The sequence below is a fragment of the Hyperoodon ampullatus genome (assembly GCF_949752795.1).
Source record: "Hyperoodon ampullatus genome assembly, chromosome: 14".
Taxonomy (NCBI): domain Eukaryota; kingdom Metazoa; phylum Chordata; class Mammalia; order Artiodactyla; family Ziphiidae; genus Hyperoodon; species Hyperoodon ampullatus.
This window is the reverse complement of record NC_136927.1, coordinates 33601105-33623923: the sequence shown is the minus strand read 5'-3', so window position 1 is coordinate 33623923 and position 22819 is coordinate 33601105. Positions and strand designations below refer to the sequence as shown.

At 43.5% G+C, this 22819-nt stretch overlaps 1 protein-coding gene across 2 annotated transcripts in view; it reads right to left on the bottom strand.

Annotated features, from left to right (window-relative positions):
* Window positions 1-1510: 1510 nt before the first annotated feature.
* Window positions 1511-22819, bottom strand: part of MRTFB (myocardin related transcription factor B) — a 127103-nt gene continuing 105794 nt past the window's right edge. For both annotated transcript variants that reach the window (XM_079718450.1, XM_079718451.1), the window contains 7 exons: window positions 18397-18529; window positions 16595-17581; window positions 15030-15167; window positions 12403-12561; window positions 12002-12139; window positions 4475-4535; window positions 1511-2343 (listed from right to left, as the gene is read on the bottom strand). In XM_079718450.1, coding sequence (XP_079574576.1) covers window positions 1808-2343; window positions 4475-4535; window positions 12002-12139; window positions 12403-12561; window positions 15030-15167; window positions 16595-17581; window positions 18397-18529 — 2152 coding nt within the window. In that variant the 3' untranslated portion in view covers window positions 1511-1807. The remainder of the gene's footprint in view (window positions 2344-4474; window positions 4536-12001; window positions 12140-12402; window positions 12562-15029; window positions 15168-16594; window positions 17582-18396; window positions 18530-22819) is intronic.

Genomic DNA, 22819 nt, shown 5'->3' with positions numbered 1-22819 from the left:
TTCCCACATGTTGGATTACCAATTGCTAAACACTCGAAGTACCTACTGCAGACCACACTGTGCATGACTGCCTCTGCTTGAATCATCCAGAAGCACTTTCCAGTTGGGAGGGCTTTCAACTGAGGGCTCGAGGGTTGTGGGCAACTGAATACTGGGAAAATGGACTTTTCTTACATGTAGTAAAATTTACAAACTGAAATAAAAATATACAGTAAGACCAGTTCTTAGGCAAAACACAAACCCAGAAATGATTCACAGACTCTTTCCAAGTAGTGGGTCAGGTTCCCACAGTGACTTGCAAGAGGCAACTTTCACCATTTAACAACCGAGAGAACACCTGACCATACGTAGGGTTTATACAAGGTGAGGTGGAGAGCACAATGATGTTATGTAATAAAAACCTCCACACTTTGGGGTAGATTTCAGGTGGGTTTTTTTTCAGTTATTTATATTTTATCATATACTTACTTAAATGACTAGCTTGATTGAAATAATCTTGGAAATCCTGTGATAGTTGGCATTTTAGAAAATTATGAAACTACTCAACAAATTTTTTTCTATATAAAAAACTACTAATAAAACCTCCAGTTTTTCAATCTTCAGCTTGATGATATAGTGAGAGCTCAGGTATGACATCCAGTTACAAGCCTGTAAAACAGTAACCAGGGGTAAGCGACAGAGAAGAGGACGGCCAGGGCTGGGTCCACTGGCCAACCTGGCGACTCTGTCTCACCTGTAACCGTTGTAGGAATGTCCTAGGTTGAGGACAGACTTCTCCCTTGCCTTCTCTTTGCAACTCACCAGCTCAGAAATATATTTTATGCTAAAGCCTTTTCTTGGTTCTTTGAGATGGGTCTGGTTACCTGAAAGTTAGTCAGCAATTCTTTAAATACGGAAATACATGTGGCTCAAGTACTCCAGAAATATTTGAGTTATTCCAAGAAGTAGGACCACTGGGTACCTAATGCCTTACTCCAGTGTAGGCTGTACACATCACAGTGTCAGAGCACACATACAGATATCTAAGATACACATTAAAATCAACCTAATCAACCCAGAGGGCTGCAAATAGAATTTTCAGTGTTATCAGTACACCTGACTTCTTACAGTGGATTGTTTATGACAGTCTTTTGTAGACACTGTCTGGTTATGGTGGAAGATCTTCCATTTCAATTTAAATTTGGAGATCTAAAGATTCCCAAAAATCACAAAATAAACTATAACACACAAAAAAATTACATTGGTTTCTGAATGGAACCAAAAAGTCTTCAGTGGGAAGCTGTCACTGAACTGGCTGGTGCTGACCACTGCCCTTGACCCCTGCTGCATCTTGGGCTGGGCTCAGGCCATTTCTAGGAAATACCCTGTGCAGTGGTCTCTCACCTCCCTTCTTTTTGAGCGGAGCCGTTTGCCTTTTATTGAGGGTCTCAAAGTGACCACAGAGGTTTAAATGTAGCTGATGACCAGAGGCCCTGGTATCACCGCCCTGCACACATTACTCTGCTTCATGTTTTTATCTAAAGGTACCTTTCATTCTTTAATGAAGTCTGGAGAAATACATAAGTCTTCTTGGAGTAGTGTTTTTTCAGAAGGCTCTGTGCTATATTAAATCGTAGACATTCACTGCTGGATGCAATGAAATGTTTTCAAACTTGGTTTCCAGCCTCTGACCATCCCTCCATTCTTTCTGTGACAACATATTATAATTGCAATGATGCAACTATGGATCTGTCTCTAAAAACTGACCTTCTCCAATCATCTTCATCTTCTTGACCCTCACGGAATCTGGGATGAGAAATCTGTGCCGTTAGTCCCATGGCAGTGGTAGGTCCTGTGGGTCTAGGAAGTCGGCAGAGAACATGCTCGGAGCAGTGGCGCTGAGGGGAGTGAGTCCCGATGACGTGCCGGGCATGGTAATGTCTAACCACTCCATGTTGTCCAGGTTCGAGTCAGAAAGGTCAAGGGACAGGCAGGGAGTACTCGCAGCAAACTGGGCCTCGGAAGTTTCCATGGGTGAGTGTGAGTGGTCCAGCACGCCTGAGTGACTCAGCAGGTCGTTCTGGAGATCCTCTATCAGGGAGAAGGGCTCCCTGTCCTCGCTGCTGCTTTGCAGTGGAGCAATTTCACTGGCTGAAGGCAAAGTTCCATCCAAGAATGCTTCTAGTTGGTTCTCTAAGCTGGCAGATAAACTGCTCATAGGTTCTAAGGATATGGGTGGTGCCATTTGGACTTGGGGTGGTGGCCGGGACACCACTGTGCTGACTGGCATTGTGGTGATGCTGGCTGTCACTGGTCTCATTTTGGAAATAGGAGAAGGTTCTTCTTTTACAGGGAGGGAAATCTCTGCAAAATAATTGAAGTAATTAATAATGATTTAGTACTATTTAAACGTTTTTTATTCATTACCAGGGCAATTATTTTGTATTTTTGTGATGACTTATACACAGTCCATCTTAGAGTTAGGAAGAGGATGCTGTTGGTCGGGTACGGTCCTGGATAACCTTTAGGAGGATGGATATTTTAGTTAAATAGATAAACATTTAAGCTGATAACATTCTGATATGCTTTCAATTCTTTTTAGTAAGAGTAAGCATTAAAAGCAGTCTCTACCACCAGGTGGGAATCGATGGTTTTAGATTATTTGATCCTTTACTTACTCTAAGTCATTCCAGGCTGAAGACAGGCTCCTGTCTTACCCTCTACCTTGAATCTGCTATTACAGCAGCACACCACCCTTACAGTGAATGTCAAAGCGGATACCCTGAGTTTGTACAGGCTTCATGAAGTACATCCTTAATATTATGAAAGCTCTAATTATATTCTTTTTTTTATCATTATAGTTGAACTGTGTGCTGAATTTAGCCATTTACATTCTATATAAAGTCCTTAAAAGATACAATGTTCTCTTATGTCATTTCTGAGCTAAAGCTAACACATCTTTTCCAAGATGAGGTGGATTACCTTATTTTTCTTTTCTTTGTCTCATTTTCTGAGTTCATATAAAATCTTGAGGATTTGGTAAATGTCTTAATAAGCATTAATTACATGTTATTCCTTGCCAGATCAAGTAGCAAATTAACGGACCATCTGCTATAGATGTGTTCACTTAGCTACATATATTTGAATAAAGTATCCTTTTTACTTTCTTATGAGTATTTGACTGGTTTCATTTATATGCAGATACACTAGGAAACATGTATTTAATAATCGCTCTTACAATTCAGTGATTGGGATGCATGAATAAGTGAGAGAAAGAACTTACAATCTGACTGCTATATGTGAACTGCAGACTGTGTGCACTGCCTGTGTTTTTAGGACAGTTATGCTGCTCTTCATTATCTGTTGTCATCTCTAGAATTGTTCTGAAAGCTGAAAGTGCAATCTAAATAATTAGTTTACAATCAACTATTTAAATTTCTATTCTCATTATTACTGGTATTAGTATACAATAAGATAAAATAATATACTCATTGGATAATTTGCCATAAAATTCATCCCTTTTAGAAAATAACTCAATTGTTATTTTGTTACTGTGACTTTGTCATATTTTAATTTCCAAGTTTAGGCTGTAAACATTATTCTTTTTAATCATTTCAAAAAGTATTTTCACCAGATTTGGCAAAAAGCATTTTATTATTTTTTTAACCTTAAATTCAGGCCATGGTATATCTATTTCTTTAATTTCCATAGTTTAGATATACATCATGAGTTTAAAAAGAAAATGCTATTTGCACATGTAGATCTATAGTCAAATATGAAGAATTTTCTATGTTTGTCAAACATTACAAAATCATTAACTTCAAAATCAAATAGAACCTGCTATGAATGGAGAAATTTTGATCACTTTAAAAACCTGAATAAAACTCTTTCACCAAGGTAATTTGAGAATACTTTAAAAATATTCCAAAATAGCATCTGAAGTTTTGAAATACTGATTTTATACTTATTTTTAAAGATATGTAAGCTGAGGCAGAGAGATCCTTGATTTTTTTTTCTTGTGGTTAATGTCCCTTATCCCTTTTTAAGATGACAAATTGTAAAAATCTAAGATTTTCAATCATATGTAGAAAGTGCTTGCCTTTGAATTTTAATAAAGTTACTAGAGCCCAAGCTAGGTAACTAGGTTTTATGAAACTAATGCACAATGAATTTTTATCCCATCACAACATTTACGTGGAGCAAGTTTTGAAGTTTTTCAGTGTGGTCTTTAAATCTGGTTCTTCTGTATTATTTTAAGGTAGTCTATCTTTTTCAGCAGGCATACATCTATTGCTAAGTCTATTAAATTATTGTGTTATAAACAATGGCTTTTCCTTCATTTTAATCACCTAAATTTAACAGATTTAAAAGAGCAAACTGAAGTAGAATTAGAAGAATATGTTTCTCACTACTCAGATACGCTGTGAGCTCTAGAGGAAAACTTTCATGAACTTGTGATAAGACCCCTGTGGGGTCTGATGTGACTTTGACCCACCTCCGCTTTTAATGAGGATGTCAAAGAGGTCGTCCATCTGCTGACTGTGTGCATTGGAAATCTACAACAAAGGAGAATATACGTTAGCTTTCTTTCGTACAAACCTGGAAGCATTAGACAACTGGGAGCACTACAAACCTTACAGAACATCTAGCCTAATCTGTCATTTGATAATTTTGAAAATGCTGAGGTCACCTGAGACATTATGCCATTTTCCCAGTGTGTCACAGCTGGTTAAGTTGACAAGAGTGAGAATGGGGTGAAAAAATTGTAAAAATCTAAGATTTTTTTTTACCCAGCTCAGCTGACTTATTTTCTATCACTGGTTGCATTTTGAGAGGCCTCTGACACTTTCTTTTAAAAATGTCTTTATTCATTTGCATTTATGTAAAAATATAAGGTATGTATAAAGGTGCTCATACTATATTTTTTCAGCTTTATTGAGAGTTACCTGACATACAAAAAACTACACGTACATAAAGTATACAATTTGATAAGTTTTGACATATGTATACATCAACAAAACTATCAACACAATCAAGATAATGAACACATCCGTTTCCCCTAAAGTTTCCTCATGCTCTTTTGCAATGTTCCTTTCATCCCCAGGCAACCCAGTGATCTGCTTTCCTTGATTACAGATGAATTTATGTTTTCTAGAGTTTTATATAAATGGAGTCGTACAGTATGTACTTTCTTTAGCAAGGGGAGGGTAGAGGAGGCTTCTTGCATTCAACATAATAAATTTGAGGTTTAACCATGTTGTAGAGTACAGCTGAGGAACAGTTCATTCCTTTTTATTGCTGAGAAGTATTCCATTGTATGGAAATATCACAGTTTGTTTGGATTGTTGGCATTTTTTGGCTATTAAAAATAAAGTTGCTGTGGGGCTTCCCTGGTGGCGCAGTGGTTGAGAGTCCGCCTGCCAATGCAGGGGACACGGGTTTGAGCCCTGGTCCGGGAAGATCCCACATGCCGCAGAGCAACTGGGCCCGTGAGCCACACCTACTGAGCCTGCGCGTCTGGAGCCTGTGCTCCGCAACAAGACAGGCCACGACAGTGAGAGGCCCGGGCACCGCGATGAAGAGTGGCCCCCGCTTGCCACAACTAGAGAAAGCCCTCGCACAGAAACGAAGACCCAACACAGCCATAAATAAATAAATAAATAAAGCAAAACTGTCAAAAAAAAAAAAAAAAAAAAAGAAAATATTTAAAAATAAAGTTGCTGTGAACATTTGTGTACAAGTCTTTGTATAGACACACGCTTTCTTTTCTCTTGGGTAAATATTCAGGAGTGGGATGCCAGAATCATAGGGCAGGTGTATGTTCAACTTTCTAAGAGATGGCTGTTTTCCAAAGTGATCATATCGTTTTATATTTCCACAGCAATGGATATTTCCAGTTGTTCTCCATTCTCGTCAACACTTGGTATGGCCAGTCATTTTAATTTTAGACATCTAACAGGTGAGTAGTGGTATTGCATTGTGGTTTTAATGTGCATTTCCCTAATGACTAATGATGTTGAGCATCTTTTCATGTGCTTGTCATCTGTGTATCTTCTTTGATGAAATGTCTGTTCCAATCTTCTGCTTACTCCAGAAATTCTCATGCATACTGTTTGCATGGTATATCTTTTTCCAATCACTTACTTTCAACCTGTGTCTTTGTATTTAAAGTATGCCTCTTGTAGATGCATATTAGTTATCTATTGCTGTATTACAAATTAGTCCGAAAAAACTTAGTGGCTTAAAACACTAAACAGTGATTTTCTCTCACAGTTTCTGAGGGTCAGGAATTTAGGAATGGTTTAGATGGATAGTTCTGGCGTGGGGTCTTATAGGATGTGGTAGTCGAGATGCTGGCTGGGCTACAGCCATCTCAAGGCTGGAGAATGTCCTTGTAAAGGTGACTCACTTCATGACTGACAAGGTGGTGGTGGTTGATGGGAGACCTCAGTTCCTCTTCACAGGGGCCTCTGCAGAGCGCTGCTGGACGGTCCACACGGCATGCTCCCCACAGCCAGCAGTCCAAAAGAGCGCAAGCGGGGTGGCTTTTATGACCTAGTTTCAGAAGCCACACACCATCTCTTCTGCCAATTCTATATGTTAGAAGCGAGTCACTAAGTTCAGCCCAGGGAGGGATGTCAAAGAATTTGCAGATGTATCTTTTTTTTGTTTTTGTGGTACGCAGGCCTCTCCCATTGTGGAGCACAGGCTCCGGATGCACAGGGTGAGTGGCCATGGCTCACGGGCCCAGCCACTCCACGGCATTTGGGATCTTCCCGGACCGGGGCACGAACCCGTGTCCCCTGCGTCGGCAGGTGGACTCTCAACCACTGCGCCACCAGGGAAGTCCACTGCAGGTGTATCTTAAAACCACTAAAACCACCTCACAGCATACAGTTGGGTCTATTTTTTTAATCCATTCGGAAAATTTCTGTTTTTTTTTTTTTTTTTTTTTTTTTGCGCGGGCCTCTCACTGCTGTGGCCTCTCCCATTGCGGAGCACAGGCTCTAGATGCGCAGGCCCAGCGGCCATGGCTCACGGGCCCAGCCGCTCCGCGGCATGTGGGATCCTCCCGGACCGGGGCACAAACCCGTGTTCCCTGCATCGGCAGGCGGACTCTCAACCACTGCGCCACCAGGGAAGCCCAATTTCTGCATTTTAATTGTATTGTTTACTTCACTAGTATGTCTTGTATAATCACTGATATGGTTAAGTTTGGATTTACCATTTTATTATTTGTTTCTATTTGTCCTGTGTTTTGTTCATCCTTTCTTGGCCTTCAAAAAGATTGATTTTTTTTTGAATTCTAACTTAATTTTTCTATTTTCAAAAAGTGATACTTCTTTAGTTATTACTGTAGGTATACAATATACACCCTAAATTTTTCATAGGCTACTTAATGTACCATTCCATATAAAATATAAAACCCTGGTAAACATAAAGATCCATTTATTTCCTCCATCCTTATTAGTTTTTTTTTTTGGGGGGGCGGTTACGCAGGCCTCTCACTGTTGTGGCCTCCCCCACTGCGGAGCACAGGCTCCAGATGCGCAGGCCCAGCGGCCATGGCTCACGGGCCCAGCTGCTCCGTGGCATGTGGGATCCTCCCGGACCGGGGCATGAACCCGTGTCCCCTGCATCGGCAGGTGGACTCTGAACCACTGCGCCACCAGGGAAGCCCCTTTATTAGTTATTTTAAGTATTATAGCTATATATTTTATAAGCCCCTCAAGACAGTGTCATTTCTTATAATGCAGGTTTTCTAGTAATGAATTCTTAATTTTTCCTTATCTGAAATTCTCTCTACTTCACTTTCATTCTTAAAGGATATTTTTAATTGATATAGAATTGTGGGTTGACAGTGGACCCACCCCCAGCCCCCCACAAGAACTTTAAAGATGTTCCATTCTTTTCATGCTTCCATAGTTTCGGATGGAAAGTCAGCCATAAATCAAATACAGCTGACCCTTGAACAACATGAGGGTTAGGGGCACTGCCCACCACCCTCAAGCAGTTGAAAATCCATGTATAACTTAATTTTTTAAAATATATTTTTGGTTGTGTTGGGTCTTCGTTGCTGCACGTGGGCTTTCTCTAGTTGCGGCGAGTGGGGGCTACGCTTTGTTGTGGTGCATGGGCTTCTCACTGTGGTGGCTTCTCTTGTTGCAGAGCACGGGTTCTAGGTGCGCAGGCTTCAGTAGTTGCAGCGTGTGGGCTCTAGAGCGCAGGCTCAGTAGTTGTGGTGCACAGGCTTAGTTGCTCCGTGGCATATGGGATCTTCCCGGCCCAGGGCTCGAACCCATGTCCCCTGCATTGGCAGGAGGATTCTTAACCACTGTGCCACCAGGGAAGCCCCATGTGTAACTTTATAGTTGGCCCTCCATATCCATGGTTCTAGCCAACCACGGATTGTATAGTACTGTACTGTGTATTTATTGAAACAAATCTGTGTATAATGGACCTGTGCAGTTTAAACCTGTGTTGTTCAAGGGTCAAAGGTGGTTGTTAAAGGGTCAATGGTAGTTGTTATCCTGTGTGTATTGTACTGCTTTGCTCTTGATGCTTTCAAGATTTGGTCTTTAAATTTGGCTTCCAGCAATTTGACTGGGATATGATGAGGCCTTCTGTTTATCCCATTTGGTGTTCATTGAGCATCTCAAAGCTGTAAACTTGTCTTTCATCATATCTGTAAAAAATCTGACCAGTATTTCTTAAAATATTTTACCTGCCTCATTCCTTTCTCTCCTCTCCTGGGACTCCTATCATACCCATGTTAGACTGTTTGATGTTAAATAACAGGTCTCTGAGGCTCTGTTCACCTTTTTTAACACATTATTGACCGGAGATGTATTAACACATCTTTTGTTAACCGAACATTATTGACTGGAGACGTATTAATACATTTTTAGAGAGTGATACAATTAATATCACTGTGCGAAGTTGTTAGAGCTTAAAATTGATCAAGGGTTCATTATACAACTTATGATTGTCCTTATCATTCACACTTCTTCCTCTGTTAGGTTTTTGTTCCAACCTTGTGTCTATTATAAACGTAAAATTTTCAAAAATGACGCATCGTGAAATTTTGAGTGAAGAGTTTTTCAGTGAATTTTATGCATATACTTTCTCTGATTGTCTGAGCAACATATATACTAGTGTCTCAGAAGTTCTGATAGTACTTCAGAATATAGTTCTGATTCAGATGATGTGACTATAAGACCAACAAAAAGACAAAAAACCTTAGTGATTGATACTGATACGGAAAGTGAAAATGAAACTCATGGTGCTGGAGAATGCTCCTTTGCTTCTACAGAAGAGCAGATTGAAGACAACATTTCATGAAAATTAGAAGACTTTACAGGTGTGTCAGGTGTAAATACTGAATGTAATAACCCACAAAGTGTTTGTTAGTGAAATAACAGAATTAATTTTTGGCTGGCCAAAATAAAAATTGCCAGCCACAGACGTTAATTTCTGCAAAAATCCCATGGTCAATAATGAGTTAAAATCTTTTTTTTCCTCTGTTATTCAGATTGGATAAATTCTATTGATTTTTCTTCAAGTTCACTTTTTTACCTCTGCCATCTCCATTCTGCTAAGATCATCTATAATTTTTTTCATTTCAGATACTGTAATTTTCAGTTTTAGAATTTCCGTTCATTAAAAAAAAGCATTTCTATATCTGCTTACATTCTTTATCTTTTCCTTCATTACAGGTATATTTTCTTTTACATTATTGAGGATAGTTATAATAGTTGTTTTAAAATCTTTGTGTGCAAATTCTAACATTCAAATCAGCTGGGGGTTGGTCTTAGCTGATTGCCTTTTTCCCTTGAGAAAGGGTCACATTTTCCTGATTCTTTGTACATTGCCGAGTTATGAACGGCTGTCATGGATATCAAATCGTGGAGACTGTATTCTGTCATTTTTCTCAGATGAATGGTTTCTTTTGTTTTAGGAGGCGGTTACCTTGGGTTGGACTTGAACCTCAGGATGTTTCTTGGGCAGAAGTTCCAACCTCAGGTCAGATCTTTTGTCTTTAGCTGATCTGCTATGACTGTACTCTCTACCTATGTGGCTTAGGGGTCAGCCAGAGATGTGGGCAGACAGAATCTGGGCATCTCCTCTCTCAGTTGAGAGCAACCCAGAAGGCAAAGAACCAGTCCTCTGGTTTCCCAAGGCATAAAGGCTGTGGTTTTTCTACCAGTAACCTCACCACTTAGCTTGACCCCAGAGTAAAAGCAGCAGAAAGAGGGAACTCATGCCATCTGACTCCCTTCCTCTCAGTGCAGACTCCTCATCATAATATGACTCTTTCTAGTCACTCTTCAATGACTTCATAGAATTGCTTTTTGTGTTATGACCAGGCTTTATAACTGTTATCTGTGGGAAGACTGAACTGGTAGGGCCTTACTTATTAGCCAGTAGTGGAATTGGAAGTCCGAGTAAAATGTATGTTAAAAACCTCAGCATCCCTGGACTTTGATGCTCAGTGGTATATAAAGGGGAACCACAGCTAGCTCCTCATCCGAACAGAACTTGACTCCCTCAGTCTGTATGCATGAACCAGAGACAGACAAAGGGCAGGGATTCCAATCAGCTCTCTTAGGTTAAGGTGAGAGGAGGATTCTTTGTTGTCGTCACACTGGTGAAGGAAATGGTACAGAGTAACCTACATGTGAGAGCCAGATTTGTAAGGATCTTCTTGAAGATATGTTCCTTCTGGATGGACCAAGGGGAGCACAGCCTAGGCCAGCACCATGTTTCAATTCTTTTTGCAAATATCTAAACCTAGTTCTGAAATGTGGCTTTTCCTCACATATAGGGGCCCTGGCTGAGTCTGGAACTAAAGGAACATCTTACAGTTAGTCACCTTCCTTCGGCAGTAAGTGGATGTGAAGAAGCACGTGGAAACTGTCTGCTTCCTCGAGGAGGCCGTCTGCCCGGGCACCCTGCATGCCCTGTGTGAGTGTGCCACACCAGGCACCCTGGCCGCCATGGAGCAGTGTCTGCAGCTGCTCGCTGGGGTGACCACATAGGTCAAGGTGGCCACGGCATGGCTGCCACTTGCGCAGGAAGTGCTGAGTCCTTGGCTCCGCACACCCCCCTGCACGAGGAGGCCCCAGGGAGTGGCATGGGGACCGTGGGAGCGAGGGAAGCAGCATGACTCTGCCGGGGCACCTGCTGTGGCTGTGAGAGCAGAAGGTCTACCTCTGATCAGCACACCTCTCCCTCCACTGTCAGCACCCACGCAGTGGCGTCAGGTTCACTCCCTGCATCCTCTTGTGAGGCCGGGGTTTTTTCTTGAAAGTGAGTTGAGTTTTAAGCTTTAAATAGGCAGCGAGCCCAGGAGGAGCGTTCAGGGTAAGGTCTGATGAGGCTGTCGTTTCTCGGCGCCCACCGGAGGCCAGGTGCTTTTACAAGCAGGAGCTCTACCTTTTTCCATCTCTGGAATAGGTGCGGCTCCTCCTATCTTATCAAAGCAACAAGGCAGGCTCAGAGGAGAGGGACGCACGGTTATGAGGCGGGAATCAGTACATGGCGGGGCCGGGAGGGCCTCAGTCTATCCCTTCCGAAGTGCATCTGCTCAAAATATGAGCAGAGTTGCTTGCGTGAGCCTGCCTGCTGGAGCAGAGGGTGATGGGCAGTCTGGAAGGCCATCCGGGCAGGAGAGGGTCAGTTTGATGCTGGCCTGACAAATGGTGGCTTTATAAAAGGGTCCTGTATAAAATGTGCCCTGGTCACATATACACACATCTATCCCTAACACAACCTGCCTCTGGCCCCCAGGAGAAGTTAAAGACAAACACTGAAATTCTGAGTAAATAGGAACTGCAGGTTATATGGCTGCTGAAAACCGCTGGGAGTCTCCAAAGTGAATGATATTTTGATTTTAAATAGCATTTAAAAGGCAAGCAAGGCTACTAGTCATGAAACTTGTGTCTCTCTTGAGGCCAGTCCATCTTAGACCAGGGCTTCAAGCTGAAGAGGACCCACCACATCAGAGCTGCGGCCTCCTTACCTCTGGAAGGGAAGACTGGGCACTGCGCGTCTGCTTGATGGCTTCCTCGTAGCGGGGAGGGTCTTTCGTCTTGGGGACCGGGCTCCCAAACAGAGAGTGCTGGACCGCAAACTGCTGGGGCGGAGGGGGCGAGCCGGGCTGCGGCAGACAGAGGAGGAGAGTCAGCCCGGCGGCAGGCTGGCCTCCCGGGGATCCTGGGTGGTGAGGCTGAGGCGCCAGCGGGCCGGGCCACCCCCACTGTGCTGACGGCTAAGCTGCCCCGGAACAAGTACTATCCCGGGACTTTGGGCTGTTTCCCCCCGTTAATGCCGACACTCGGCCGTCCAGGCCCGAAGCCCGGGGCTCTGGGATGAACCTGCACCCTGTATGTGCTGGCACAGCTGCCCCGTGGGCTGGGTTACCTTGTTGGGAGGGTTGGGGCCATTCTGCAGGGACGGAAGTGGCGTGCTTCTGGGTTGAAGGATGCTGCTGTTTGTCTTGTTGATAAAGGGCTGCTGCACCGCTGGAGCGGGTGGTCTCTGATATGGAAGAACTGTATTGGATGCTGAGTTTGTGAAAACCTGTAATGAATAATTATTTGCCCATCAATTTGTTCTTCTGCTTTTCCTAATAAAGAAAACCACATTTTAGAACAGGGGTTCGGGACTTCCCCGGTGGTGCAGTGGTTAAGAATCCACCTGCCAATACAGGGGCCATGGGTTGGAGCCCTGGTCCGGGAAGATCCCACATGCCGCGGAGCCACTAAGCCCGTGCTCCACAACTACTGAAGCCTGTGCTCTAGCGCCCAACTACTGAGCCGAAGCGCAGCCAAAAAAAAAAAAAAAATAGAACAGGGGTTGGCAAATGTTTTCTATGAAAGCCACGGAGCATATAGTTTAGGGCCGGGCGCTGTGCAGCACCTGCTGTAACTGCTTGCCCTGCCCTGCGGCCCGGATGAGAGTGAGCGTGCGTGGCTCAGGACAGCTCCACCTACAGACACGGGCGGGGCTGGGTGTGGCCCACAGGCTGCGATTCCCCAGCGTCAGTGGTCTCTGTTGTGGACAGCAGCAGGGACAGTGCGCTGTGGGAAAGCTCAGTATGATTCTCCTCATCTGCTCTCAGGGCTCTTTAGCTCATAGCTGCCAAGCCCACCTCTCTCTTCCAGCCTTGCTCCCAGGTGCCAAAGCCACACTTGTAACGTTTACAAACACACACCTGGGACATCTCAAAGTTAATATGTTCCAAATTAAACTTTCCCCTTTCTTCCCACTGCCCCCAGCCTCTGCACAAAAATAATTCTTGGTTTTGCCTTCATTTATTTTTGAAACTTAGGTAAAGGGAGCCCTCAGCGCTCACACGTCTCAGACACACCTCCGGGGTCGGGACCTGTGGTCTGCTGTCCTGATCTGGGTCCTCACTATCCATCACTGGAAAATTGCCACTGCTGTCTACCTGCGCCTACCTGCCTGTCAACCCTACACTCACTGGCTCTTCTTTTTTGGGGGTAAAATCCTCATCTTTGGCTGGCATGTCAACCTTCTTACTACCTGGCCCCTTTTCCATCCTAACTGAAAGGCCACACGTGCTGTGGCCACACTCAATTTTCCACTTTTCTGAAAATTTCTCCAAATCCTTGCAAGGCCTCATTTAAAATCTGCCCCCTTCTGAGAAGCTGTTTTCTGCTTTGTCAGGCAGAGGTGAGACCTTCTTCCTGTGGAATTACAAAGTGTGTTGTTTAGCTCCCATCAAGAGCCAAAGGTTTTAGGGCCTGTGGCAAATGTATGGCCATAATGTTGGTTTTGTGACTGTATTTCACAGAACTGGTTTGCTCATAAAAATTTTAATATACTTTATACTACTAGTATTCTGAAAGAGAAAAACTTAACCTATATATTTTTATTATAAATGTGTATAAGTATTCCTTAAGCATGAAAATATATGTGTGTGTGTGTGTGTGTGTGTATCCCTCCCAACAGTACAACTTCTCTGGGTGATAAGTTCTATAACTATATTCTTCTTATTTATCCATCTATATATTGTTTTTCTCTCTCCTCCCTCAAAGAAAACTGTCTTACCATTTCAATATTCACTAAGTTTCTTTCTAAACTGTTATTTTTGGGCCCACCTCTAACTCCTTGCTCACGGCACTCCTCAGAGGAGATTCCAAGAAAGCATGTGTGTTAACACGGCTGTCGCTGTCCCAAGAGGTCATTCCTGTCTGTTCCTCAAGTTGTCTTAGCCCAGAGAGTTCACACCAGCCTGGGGCATATCTACAGGTACACCTAGTTATTGAGGTTCTTTTACACTGAAGATTAAAACTCTGGGATTAATCATTCTCAAGGTTTAAAATAGTAAGATCTACTTTTGAGGCCTTAAGATTTTTCTGGCAAGGAGATGGGCACATAGCTCCACCTACTGGATAAGAGGGAGTCTGGGTGACCTCTGGGGCTCTTCAGCAGAACTCTTAGTAGAAGTCCTGTAGAGGACACTGAGCCCTAGATCAGCACCATCATTTTAAAGATGGGGAAAATGACACTCAGACGGTACATGAATCCTGCATAAGGCACAACACAGAGGAAGTGGTGAGCCAGAATGACAGCCAGACCTAGGCCGCTGGGCTCTTAATCCCTGAGAAGGCAAACTCTTAAAAATATGTAAAGATCTCACTCAAGATAAACATTTCAACAAGTGTCTTTTTCACCTTCAAATACCTTTTCCCAGGGCACTTTTCTTCCCCCCACAAAATGATTACTTTGAAAAGAAATTTTAAAACCCAGAAAATTCTCTATATGAGGATTGAAAAAATAGTTTTGAAACTTTTCTTGGAAAAGGGGCTTAACTGTTAAGATGAGCTATCTTTTAGTAATAAAGAACTCTTTCTGCAGCCAAATGGCATCTGACCCAAAGCTCACCCAGTGGGAGATGGATCACAGAAAAGAACAAACAGGAGCTTCCCACGGAGAAGGCTCCTATAAGATGCTTGTTGAATGTTCAGCGGATGATAGTACAAAAATCAGCAACAGTCTGTCACTTATTAGCATTCACCAACCTTTCTGACTTGCTGAGGTTGACTGAGCACATGTGGCGTGAAAGTGTCTTGTTTCTGAGGTGCAGTCTGGGCCAGGCCTGAGGACAAGGTGGCAGTTGCTATCTGAGGCTGAGTCTGGATGCCTGTTTGTGGTGGAGTCTAGGAGGAAGAAAAAAAAAAATCAAATGAATTGTCAAAATCAAGGTTAGAATGAAGAGTTTAGATGTGGAATAACTGGTCACTTGGGGATCACATCTAAAAAGAAAAATAAGATAAAATGTTTATAGATACACACTTCAATTCATTGGCACATAAATTTGAACCTTCGTTTGAAACCAGAGAGTTAAACACCAGACCAGTTATTTCCATGCTCTTACTGTTTCGTAAGTGGCTAAGATTTTCATTTGAAAATTTGGGGAAAATAGAAGACTGAAGTCAAAAGAACCTACAGCAGCTCTACACATAATAAATAGGTCAGGTGTTATAATAATAATTTTAATAGCAGCAAGGAAATTTGTGAGGCCTGACTGTGCAAATTCCTGCTTTTAAGCTGCAATATGTTTTTCCTATGGGAGAGCCAGCCACGGGCGGGGCGCTCACAGGCCCAGAATAAAACTAATTCCTGTTCCTCGAACATCAACTGTAATGGAAGAGCTGGACAGGAAAACAAATGTTTAGGAAAGCTGTATCACAGAGCAGACTTTCAGTTTCAGACACTCTAAAGATGAAATAGGGGAGTTAGGACTTCAGAACATGCCGAGGGCCCTTGGGTCAGGCCTCCTGACCCCGGGGGTACAAGACTGCTCCTCTCTGGGTGGTCGAGGTAGAGAAGCAGGACTCCAAATGGTTTCTGTGTACTGTGGCCCATGTTTTGTTTAAAAAAAACTTCCATAATCGAGTTGCACAGAAACGGCTGCAGGCAATGTTGGCATAAAAGTTAACTTCATGCTCACCAGTGTTTCATCGTTTCTCAATACCAGCCCCACTCCTGAATCTGTGGTCGCATTCTCCTTAGTTTAGGCATCTTCACCTCAGCGGTGACTTTTAAGAACTACAATTAGGAGCCAGAGCATAGGAGTGGGTGTGAGAGCAAGAGCTCTGCAGTCCGAGGCCTCGGCTTGAGTGCCAGCTCTGACCTTGGACAACTTATTAAACCTCTGAAGGCCTCGGTTTCCTTTCTAGAAGGGGGCTTTCTCACTGGGGTCTCCTGGGAGAAGGGAGGATTAAATGAAGCATGCCATCTAAAGTATCTGATGCTGTGCCTAGAACACAAAAAGCACTCAGGACAGTAGCGGTCATCATTATGAGAATGCCATGGGTATTTTAAAATGTCTACACATAATAATACCATGCTAGGGGTGAAAGGCAGCAGAAAGGGAAAAGCACCCCTTGTTTGTTTTTACTATATAAAAACAGTGCTAGCTGTTCACGTTTGTGAATAACCCCCCAACACATGCACATGTTTCCTGCAACCCTGAAGCCTGACTCGGCTGCACTTATGAAGCAGCTCGGCTCTGAAATCTCCACAAGCAATTTCTGGTCCATGCAAACTGTAAGGCAAAGGAGTTAGAAGACACACTTCACACCTGGAGTTTGAGGCTGCCTACTGGGAGCTGCACTGAGGTGACACCGGAGCCCTGGATGGACACGGGGAGCAGCAGCTGCGTGGTGTGCGTGGTCAGTAAAGCCTGTGGCTGAGCCACCCCGGCGGGCGGCTGGCCCTGGGAACTCACGTAAAACTGCGGGACGAGGCTTGGCGGCTCGGCCGGGGCCACGGGGACCTCTTGCTTGATCACTATGGCCTTTTTGGCAACGAGGGTCTGGCCGGCCACTAGGCTGGGGCCGTCTGGGACCAGGGCCTCGTCCTTGGCGGCGGGAGCGGTGCCGCCCCGAGCCTGGTCTGACTTGGGGACTGGAGGGGCCGGGGCGCTGGGCGGGGGCTCCAGTGGCCGCTGCTGCTGCCCTCGTTTCTCCACCTCCAGCTGCATCTTCAGAACTTCCACGAGCTTCTGCTCTTGTTCCAGTTTCCGCTTCAGCTCTTCGATCTGCTTCTCTTTCTCCTGGAGCTTGCGGTCCTTCTCGGCCGCGTCGAGCTCCAGGGTGGACAGCGTGCTGCTGGTGGGGCTGAGGCTGTCCTCGGTACTCGTGGCTCGCAGAGGCGATGAGCACAGGAACTGCGACGGGGACATCATGGTCATGATCTCGGTGAACGTGTCTGCCACGCTCGCGTCCTCGGCGCTGAGACTGGACTGTTCAGAGGGTGCGGGTGAGATGGGCAGCGGGGAGTTAACACCGTCCGCGTGGGCTGTGCTGCTGGATCCAGCGGATGGCAGCTCCCCCTTGAAAGTGGAGCCTGAGCTGGTCACAGAGCTCTGCAGTGTTGTCACTGGCAGGGCCATGGTAACTTCTGGGTTACTGGGGATGACAGCAGATGTCGACAGGGCCACAATGCCACCGGTAGCAGCACCACCACTGTTCATTTCCTGGTAGGGTTTCAGGCGTTCAATGAGGTCCAGTTTGGTGCCTGACACCGGAAGACCCCTTAACTTCAGTTCTGTCTTCAGCTCCGACACCTGAAGTACAAACAAATAAGATCTCTTTTTTCGTATTATGACCTTCTCACAAACCTTCAGTGCACTTTTGAGATGGAAAAGGTGCCTACATCTGTCAGACATCTCCGTATTACTACATATATGAAAGTGGGACAGTTCCTTTTTTTTTTTTTTTTTTTGGGACAGTTCCTTTTTCTTTTTTTTTAACACACAAAAACACACAGAGCTGTAGACCTAAAGGACTTGAAAGGCCAGTGATAAAGCAAGGGTTATTAGAGGGTAATTCCTTTACTAGATCAAAAGATTACCAGAAATGATGATGCTAACAGTTACATTTATTGAGTAATTACCATGTGCCAGACGCTGCCAGAAGTGCTTTATTCTTTCAGTTAATCTTCACATGAGGTCCAGGTAGTATTATTCCCGTTTTACAGATGGGGAGAGGGTGCGTCACTAGTGCAAACTACTGCAGATAACAGAAGGCTGAGCGGGGGTAGAACCCAGGAAGGATGGCCCTGGAGATCACGTTCTTAACTGCTACATTTTCCTGCTTCTCCCAAACTTGGCAACGAATAGGGAAGAAAAAAATCCGCTTCTGGAGTCAGGAGTGGTGTGGTGCTTGCACATGGCATTTGCTCAATAAATGGAGATTTATTCCTGGTCATTTTAAAGGAAACTTAATGGACGCAGAAAGAAAGTACCTCTATAAAGGTTATCCTATTGGTGGTAAAGGTGAATATCTATTAGGAACTACCTACACCTGCTAGGCAAATCTGGAAAATCATTTACATTTTTGTGGTACTTATGGGTGAAGAAACCCCACTTGCAATGATCACCTTTAAGTCATCCAAGCTAGAAGGCAGAGGCCCTGGCTTTCTCATAGGAGCAGATGTATTCTGTCTTGGCGTGTTAGACGTGGTGTTGTTCAAAGCTGGATTCCCACTGTTGTTATTCTTGTCATTGAGTGGCCTTCAAAAGAAAAAGAAAGTTAGAGCTTCTAATAACATAATTTCTGGGACTGACATTGCTCCTGCTAACAATCTGTTAACTTAGGAAGAGAAAAATACCTGGTCATGGATTGGCAGACTCAATATGGTAAAGACGTCAGTCAAATTAGACCCCAGTCAGAATCCCTGCAGGTTTTGTGTGTTGTTTGCTTGCTTGGTAGAAATTTAGAAGGTGATTCAAAGCTTTATATGGAAATGCAAAGAACCAAGAACGGCCATGACATCTTTGAAGTAAAAAAGCAAAGCTGGAAGCATCATACCACCAGATACCAAAACTTACGGTGATGCTGATGCAAGGTCAGAACAACAGACAAATGGGAGAGATGAGAGAATCCAGAAACAGACCCCCACGTACAAGGACCCTCAAGTCATCACAAAGGCGGCACTGCAGTGTGGTGGAGAAAGGGTAGTTCTTCTCATAAGTGCTAACAGCCTAAACTGGATATTCTCACAGAGCAGAACAGGGCTTCTGATCAACCCCTACCCTCACACCATCCCAAAACCTAAATGTGAATTGGAAAACAAACTTTGAGAAGAAAACTTAGGATAATATCTTCATAGCCTTTGATAAGCAAAGATTTCTTAGACAGGACACAAAAAGTACTCATTAAATAGGATATCTTTCAGAGGGTGAAAAGTCAAGCCCCAGGAGAAGATTTTGTAATACGTTCTTTCTGACAAAAGCCTCATCTAGAATACACACAGAAGTCTTGCAAATTAGTAAGAAAAAGAAAAGCCCAATGGGAAATTGGGAAAATCGTGAACAAGCATATCACAAGAAAGTATATCCAAATGGTCGATAAATATGTGAACAAGTGCTTAACCTCATTAGGTATGAATTACAGAATAGACAATAATAAAAATTAACTGCTGCTGTCTGCATCAGGAAAGACGCATCTCACAAACATAATGTTGAGCAGAACTGATCTATGGGACAGAAGTCAGGATAGTCACTGAGGGGGATGCAAGGTAGTGGTAATGGAACTGACAGTGCTCCATTTCTTGATTTAGGTGGTTACAGGAGTGTGCTTACTTTGGCATCAATTTTCACTTATGATTTATGGACTTCTCTACCATATACTACATTTTTAAAAGCTTATTTTAAAAATATTGGTGAGGACTTCCCTGGTGGCGGAGTGGTTGAGAGTCCGCCTGCCGATGCAGGGGACACGGGTTCGTGCTCCGGTCTGGGAAGATCCCACATGCCACGGAGCAGCTAGGCCTGTAAGCCATGGCCTCTGAGCCTGCGCGTCCGGAGCCTGTGCTCCGCAACAGGAGAGGCCACGACGGTGAGAGGCCCGCGTACCGCAAAAAAAACAAAAACAAAAACAAAAACAAAAAATATTGGTGAATCTGTTGCACTAATTTCCCTAAACTCCTTTCCATGTCGAAGCCAGGTCCTCCCAACCCCTTCCGACTGTAATACTCCTGGCAACAATGGCATTTCCTTTTCTGGCTGGTTGATATTCATTAAAGAAAGGTGCACATGGTGGTTGATACTGTACAGCCGATTCCAGTGCAGCCTCAGGCTTTACTGTCAATGTAAGCTTTGGTACTGAAGCCAAAGAGACCTTGAATTCCACGTTCTGAAATAGGGATCTAGGTCATGGTGCCTATGGGGCGAGGTCCATGGCTGGATGAGCTTTCTCAAATGGGTTTTAGGAAGCCTGTGTTTGAAGCCAGTTCTGGCCTTGTCAACAGCTAATTCTTGACATACATTTGAGTCTTTTTAAACCTGCCTGCATTTTGCTGAAATTAAATACTTGAAGTATTCGAAATGAAGTTTCTTGAAGTTGGAGGAAATGACAAATATTTGAAAATGTATGACTATTCTTTCTAAAAATTCAACTTTTAAATCTTATTTTAGAATTACGAAAACATTTTATTTTAATCATTGTTTCTCAGCCTTATATTCATTATTGTCCCCCCGAGAAGCCTTTTTAGACATTTTTTTCCCTAATCACTCTCCCTATGAAATTTTAATACCGTAGATGTACTGCATTTTTGTCCACATACTATGTATGTAGGTCTATGCTTTATTAAATAAAAAGTGTAAAATTCCCTCCAAGGAACTTTTGCTCCTTTGCGAATGACAGGCTCTCCTTGAGAATGCACGATTTAAATTAATTATTCTATTCACGCTGTCTTTTTGGTTGAGATTCTACAATACTCTACTTGTTACTATGATTAACAGTACAGTGTTGAATTCAACTTTTAAAATAACTGAAATAAGTTGGTCTATTTTTTTCCCCAAATCAACCAGAGGGAGAAAAGGGGGATGGATGCCTGATGAATGTGATCACTGTGTAGCTGAGGATGCTGAGGTCCAGAGACCCTCTAGGACCCTTCCTTTCCGTCAGCGTGTGGCCACTCTGGGACTAAAGCCCCATGTCTTCAGGCTCTTGCTTCTTCCAAGATACCAAAGGGCTGTGTTATCAGTAAAATTCCACCACTGCGGGCACTAGAGAACTGCCACATTCAGTTTCTTGTATGGAATTTTGGTAAAAAGAAACAATGTGTTAGAAAATAACATCTCCATTTTTAGGACCTGGAAATTAAATAAAACTGGCTTTCCCTCTTTGGCTGGTGCAATAAGACACAAAAATGGGGGCTCCTTCTTCCTCCTAGTTCTTGGATCTTTTTGGATGATGCCTTCCTGGGGCAGGAGGCTTGGTTACTTCAGTGGCAGGAATGTCTGAGGAGGAGAGGGGGACTGAAGCCTTCACGGAAAGACAAAGAACTTCAGAGTTCAGGTACCTCACACCTCAGATGTTTTCTTCCCATCTACAAAGTTGGCCCCATACAGACAATTTCTTGCATTACAGAAAAGACTATTTCATGGACAGACACCACCTTTTATGTGATTTTCAGTTAAGTTTCCTCATCAGGGAACGGGGTCAGGAATAACATCAACTCCTCTGAGAGTCACTGTGAGGAGGAGGATGCTGAGCACATGGTCAGGCACCGAAAGTGGCACCTACATGTGAGCCACCGTTGCCGTTATCCTCACTGGTGCCCAGTGGTGGTGACGGTGGGGGCCGCCTCCCTGGGTCCTGGACGAAGCTGTAAAGCAGCGGTGGTTTGTCTTTGATACTCGTCCAGTTCTCTGGCCTTCCCTGGGTCCCTTCCAATGTCAACAGCTCTCTCAGGCCTGCTTGCTCTTAAAATAATAACATGCTACAAAAATTCTTTCTTCCTTCATCTCTGTGCCCTGATGTTTTCGATTTAAGTACTTCACAGGAAGGTCTGAATGACTAATAGGTCTAATCTTCCTCAAGATATTTGTATCTTACAAGAAAAAAGTGAATTGATAATTATTAGCATATGAGGAGATATTTCTTAAAGAGAAGCTTTTTAGTAAGTCTTAATCCTTTTCTACTCCGAGAAAATAGGGGCTGTCCATGGAGGAGTGCTCAGCCTACGTGTAGCAAACAGAAGTAAAGCTTCTATAGATCATGTAATCATAAACTGAGTGCATGGATCACAGAGTATCATTTTTCCCTGTCATGAGATTTTGGATCTTTTTCTAGAGTTCCTTTTCTCGAGTTGACTGTAAATATTCCTTTTTCCTGAAAAGTGAATGAAATGAAGGACAGAGTCCTTGCATTTTTATCTGTTTCCCAGAAAAGTGTACCGAGGATTTGTTATCTAGAGATTTCCTCTAGTACATAATTAAAATTAGCTGTGCACGTCCTGCTATGAATTCAGTCTCAGAAATCGTCAGAACTTACTCCCTTCTGTCCCTCCTGATTGGGCTCAAACTTTGGAAATACGTTCCTTCTTCACAGTTATCGCTCACCAAGACCTTTTACTGTCTTTTGAAACATCTGTCACCTGTTCCTGCCTTCCCATTATCAGTGCCCTTTCAACTTCTTGCATCTACTTTATCGCAGAGTTTCTAACTGGTTTTCCAATGGCCAGACTCCCCTCCAATACTGGCGTCAAACTGTTCTTTCATGCATTTTGATTTTACCATGTCACTGTGGCCCTCTGAAACATCCACTGTATCAAGATTAAAGTCATCCCAACTTCATGTTCCTCTAGACATTGGCTCTACTCAAATCTGTCTTCCACTTTTCTTAAAAACTAACCACATTCTTTATTCAGTCTCTTTTTCCTCACCATGTAATAAATAGGCATTGTTTGCTCTATACTTGCACTCAGATCATTCCTCTTTGCTTGGAAGGCTCCTTCCCAAGTTTCAGGCCCTTTCCCATGTAAATATCCTGCCTTTTTCATAAAGCTTTCCCTG